Source organism: Lepisma saccharinum, chromosome 13 (genome assembly GCF_977018435.1).
Source record: "Lepisma saccharinum chromosome 13, izLepSacc3.1, whole genome shotgun sequence".
Taxonomy (NCBI): Eukaryota; Metazoa; Arthropoda; class Insecta; order Zygentoma; family Lepismatidae; genus Lepisma; species Lepisma saccharinum.
Window position 1 is genome coordinate 18774648 of NC_139241.1, and position 5717 is coordinate 18780364.

At 39.2% G+C, this 5717-nt stretch overlaps 1 protein-coding gene across 1 annotated transcript; it reads right to left on the minus strand.

Annotated features, from left to right (window-relative positions):
* Positions 1 to 2793: 2793 nt before the first annotated feature.
* On the minus strand, positions 2794 to 3693 carry LOC145996712 (uncharacterized). Its single transcript, XM_083133234.1, has one exon. It carries the CDS (start codon positions 3691 to 3693, stop codon positions 2794 to 2796), a length of 900 nt encoding a protein of 299 aa, XP_082989360.1.
* Between the last annotated feature and the right edge of the window lie 2024 nt (positions 3694 to 5717).

Consider the following 5717-nt stretch of genomic DNA (forward strand, 5'->3'; position numbering starts at 1 on the left):
TATTCATTGTTAATGTGGTATACTGACGTATTTCTGCTTTTATTTTATCATCAGTAGTTTGAAGTATATATAAAGCAATTTTGGTCATTCTATATTAAAAACATCCTAGATATTTCCTCGCCAAGAAAACGGTGATCTCATATGAGATCACTGCGACTTCGACATTTCGGAACTGGCAACAATGATGTTTGGTTTATCATACTCCGCAGTTGTTTTCGTCGAACGATTAGCAACACGTACTGCTGCGTTTATGTACACAGCCAGCTGTTGCATTTATTGTTGGGATTGTTCGAAGAACAATGTCGTGTTTTTCGCACATACAAGCATGTACAATTGACGAAATAAGGGCTATCCTAAGTGATCTTAGTGAAAACGAATCAGTTAGTGATACCGAAGTTGTCGTTCTTCCGCCGGACAAAGTAGATTGTCTTACTGATGAAGATGAAGGTGACGATGATGAGATTGGTGCAGCTAATGTCAGTGAGGTGCCAGGGCCACTAGAAGTGTGTTATACCCATTCTGTTAACAGAGATCATGCTGGTACGTGCAATGAAGAAGAGGAAGTCAATGAAGATGGTTCTAATGCAGTTTTAGGGGATCCAGTTCAATCATTATACCTAGATGGCTCAACTGTTGAAAATGACGCAGTGCAAGTGAAGAAGAGGAAATGCGTTGACACCCTAACCTGTGCGAAGTGGAGGAAGTGCAGCCCCAATTATAATGATTTGCCACGTAAATCTGATATTGCATCACAGAAGGAGGCTGCATTAGTATCTCAGTGTAAGAATTTGTCTCCTGTAGAAATGTTTGAACTTTTTTTTTCTCCTGACTTGTTTGATCATATCGTACGTGAGACTGTCAAATATGCAACAACGTTTAAAAATGATAGCGGTTTTGAGTGTAGTGTAGAAGAAATGAAGGTCTTCTTTGGCATTTTGTTATTTACAGGCTACCATAAGCTCCCAAACTTGAAACATTATTGGAGTGAGAAAGAAGACTTAGGCATTCCGTTGATTAGGGAAAGCATGACTCGTAATCGTTTTCAGAAATTGAAATCTGTTGTGCACTTCAATGATAACAGCAAACTAAGTGAAGAGACAAATAAAAGAAATGATGACAGACTGACAAATCAAAAAACTGTTGACAAGTCTTTTAAAATACGTCCCCTGCAAGACATACTGAACCGAAATTTCATGCAGTTCGGTGTCTTTCAGGCTAAATTGTCCATAGACGAAATGATTGTAAAATATTTTGGGCACAACACGCTGAAGCAATTTATAAAAGGAAAACCTGTGCGTTTTGGATACAAATTGTGGGCAATATGTGGTTCAAATGGGTACTGCTATAACTTTGAACTTTACCAAGGACGAAGATACAATTATGATAAAACTCCTCTTGGATCAAGTGTTGTGGAGTCACTCTTGCTTACTACCATTGATGAACCAGAAGGGTATGAAGTCTATTTTGATAATTTCTTTACAACATTTCCACTTCTGATTGAGTTAAAAGAAATAGGATTCCGAGCAAGTGGTACAGTTAGGGAGCAACAGATGCACAAGTGCCCAATTACAAATGTTAAGGATATGAAGAAGATGAAACGTGGGGATTTTGATTATCGTTTCGACAAGAACAATGACATTTTGGTTGTCAGGTGGAATGACAACAGTCCAGTTACTGTTGCCACAAACTTTGATACAGTGGAACCATTTGGTAATGTAGTTCGATATTCCAGGAAAGAGAAGCAAAGGATTACTGTGCGCCAGCCAAAACTAATCCGGAGTTACAACAAGGGAATGGGAGGGGTGGACCTCCATGACTGGTTGTGTGCAAAACATGCAGTAAGTGTTCGAGGGAAAAAATGGTACTGGCCTCTCGTGATTAGAGCTCTGGATATGGCAGTGGTAAACAGCTGGCTTATATATAGAACTGTTAACAAAAAAGAAATTTCGCTTTTGGAATTTCGCAGGCAAGTGACATTGGCTCTTATAAAGCAACACCGCCCAATCGCTCTGTCATCAAGAGTCACTTCCAGGCTGGTTTCTCTAGCAGAAATACGCTTCAACAAGAAGGACCATTTGCTGACGAGAAGAGATCAACAACGACGATGCCAGAGGCAAGGTTGTTCTGGACGACCTCGTACTTATTGCATGAAGTGTAATGTTACCCTATGCGTGGAATGCAATGTGCCATATCATACCAAGTTGTAGACGTTTCAGTGAAGCTGGAAAATTTCTTTGATATTATTTCTAAAATGAATCTAATGTGTTAATTTACTTTGTCATAGATATACTGTATTGTATGACTTGTATTATTTTAAGACTTCAAATTACATCAAATATTGGGTAGATGAGGTATGAAAAATAACATTATAATATTCTTTTGTTACTATTCCAATTATTAATACCATAAATGTGCTACTAATTTGAATAAAATAAAAACAATAAAATTCTAAAATGCATAAACTAAAATTAATCTAAGTTGTCCTTTTGTAACAGCGCGCATGCGCGCGCGCGCATCACGCACACACCCCTACACGTGCGCACACACATACCCACACACTGTATATTATGCATAAAAATAAAATGTCAATATATATATATTGTGTTACATTTTCTATTTCTCATGTTTAACTTTAACCCCCGAAGTCCCAGTGATCTCATATGAGATCACCTACTCCCTAGGGAATAACGCATGGCAAACAAAAAATTTCGATTAGGTAGCTCATATTCCATCTTCAGAAATATATATACGAAAATAAATTAAAATCCAAGCAAAAAAAAGTTCTCTGGGACTTCATGGGTTAAAGTGGCAATGATAGGGTGGCAGTCTTAACACTTGGTGACCACTTCTTTTCGCAAGTTCATCCACGTAAGATTGCGGGAACCGTGGCTTGTTTATGTTAACAAGCTCGATCAGTTCCACTTTCTTCAATTCGTGGGAAGCCGGGATGTCATGGCGCAAAAGCCACTGAATAATTTCATCTTTTTTTGTGGCCATTGTTGAGGGTTTATCTATTTGCACCGTATGGTACGGAGCATTATCCATCACAATGACACACGGCCTTGCTAAGTTAGGGATGAGCGATTCCTCAAACCACTTGAAAAACCGAGCGTGGTCCATGTCTTCGTGATAATCGCCCGATTTCTTAGATCTAAACAATAATGTAGAATTTGGACTGAACCCCTCGCAAGTGCCAGCATGACACAAAATCAGTCTTTCCCCTTTTCCTGTAGGAGCTGGCATCGTGCCTTTCGTGGTGTCGTCAGTTGACCCTCGCTGGGTCGAATGACCTGCGTTAACCCAGGTTTCATCCACCCACACAATGTCTTCGAAATTTATATTTCGCACTGCCCTCAAGAAACGACATCGGGAGGCAACGATGTCTTCCCTCTCCATCAAAATAGTTCGTCCGGTGTACTTCCCGCAGCGAAACCCTAAGTTATCCAGCACCACCCCCAATGAAGTTTTACAGCCACTGAACAACTCCTCCTCTCTTAACGATTTCACTAGTTTCCCAAGGATAGGGCGCTCTTTCCTGGCGTAATACCGATAAATATGCCGCCGGATTGCATCCTCCTGAAACACGTCCAGTTTGGTGACAGGTTTGTCCCGTGGTCGTTTCTTGCCTGGAGTGGACATTGTGGCTGCCACGTCTGTCTCCATTAAGCGGGACTTTTCCTTACCGATGGACATCACGGAAGTTCTGCTAATTCCCAGAGCCGCTGCTATTCTCCCAATCACTTTTTTAAACGGAAGCAAAGGGCCATTATTTTCTATTTTTCTTTTTCAAAATAATCTCGCACTGCACATATTAATTCACGGGTCTGGCCACGCAGAGGAATACCACGCCCGACAACTTTTTTTTCTTCCGATTTCGCCGGTGTATTTGCGATAGGCTCATCCATTGTAATTCAGTATAAAAATCAAAGATACAAAAAAAAAGAAGCACAAACAAACCGTACACTAACCCCGAACTTTTGCTGTCAGGCATACACTTGGCAACGCAGAATACCACGAGAACTCCCCCTCACCAAGGCAACTGGTCAAAGCCGATTGGTTCAGCGGTTCACTTGACCCTTCCTGACTTTCGACAGAAAAGACAAAAATAGAATTTCCAAGTCCATTCACTAAGCGGAAGCATTTTATACTGGGGTATTTTGCAAAAAAATTTAAAATTGACTCGTGAGAGTCAATTATTTTTTACAGTTAAAAAGTAATAGATTTCGCTTTAGTTATTTGAAAAAAAGTGAAATTTTAAAAAAATGGATGTCATAGGGGAAATTATCAAATCTTAGAATTTTTATACAATAAAATTCAAATTTAAGCTCTTGCGTAAAACAAATTTTCAGTTTTTTACACTTGGAAAATCAACTAAAATCATGATTTTCAGTTAAATTACACTAAGAGAGCTCACTATGGAATTGTTAGATTTTGGGGGGTGGCCGCTCGTGCCCCCTCTATAACTACTGTTAATGCATGGAAACAGGGGAGTCGAGTGGTAAAAAACGTTCCGATTTCATGTTCTGATTAAAATGGCAGCCTTAAACAGTGGCAACCATTTAGGGGACAGTTGCTCCCCATTTTTTTGCCTCTTAATCCTAGGCCTTGTCTACCAAGAGAAAGTAAACTTTCCTTGCACCCCCCCTCCCCGGTTTGGAACCCAATCGCCACCACAGACCTTAAACATACAATTGTGAGATTCTATCTATACCCCTTAAAAATATGATGTTCAGCCCCCCCCCCCGAAAGGAATTCCTGGATACGTGCCTGTCTCTAGCCTTCTTAAACCCGAAGGTTCATGGCTGCAGCAACACAGGCCTTCCATCTTTCCCTATCTTGAGCAATATCTCTATACTCTTTTCCATCCCTACCGATTTCCTTTAGGTCCATCTCAACGTTGTCCCTCCATCTTCGTCTTGGCCTTCCTACAGGTCTCTTACCATCAGGTTTCCCAACAAGAATCCTGTAAACTCCTCTTTCCCCTCCCATTCGTGCCACATGGCCTGCCCACCTAAGTCTTCTTAACATGAATACAAATTATGTAGTTCTAAATTACGTAACCTTCCCCACTCACCTGTCTCCTCATCTCTTTTAGGTCCAAATATTTTCCTAAGGATCTTATTTCCAAATACCCTCAATTTATGTTCCTCTTTCAATGTAAGGGACCAAGTTTCACACCCATATAATACTACAGGCAAAATTACTGTTTTGTATATTTTAACTTTTAGTTTCTTAGATATTAATCGAGAAGACAAAAGTTTATGAAGAGAGAAGTAACATGCATTTTCTGAATTAAGCCTACTTTTTATTTCCTCTTTAATATAATTTTCATCTGTTAATATTACTCCTAAGTATTTGAATTTGGAAACTGGTTCAAACGAGATGTTAGCAATAATTAGATTTTGATTATTACCTAACACTTGGTATCGGCCTGTAAGCATATATTTAGTTTTCTCTTTGTTAACTTCCAAACCTATCTCTTTAGCAGTTTTGAAAAATATTTTAGCATTATTCTTAATTGTATTTATATCATCCCCTAATAAGTCTACATCATCTGCACATGGTAACAACTGAGTCACACCATTTAATTTTAGTACTTCGTTAGTTTCTTTTACCTTCCTAACAGCATATTCTAAGGCAAAATTAAAGAGCAATGGCGATAATGCATCTCCTTGTTTTAACCCATCATGAATTGTAAATTTGTCAGACACATTAAT

Excerpts from the sequence above, each read along its gene's own strand:
- LOC145996712 (XM_083133234.1), bottom strand. The coding sequence starts at position 3,693 with ATGTCCATCGGTAAGGAAAAGTCCCGCTTAATGGAGACAGACGTGGCA.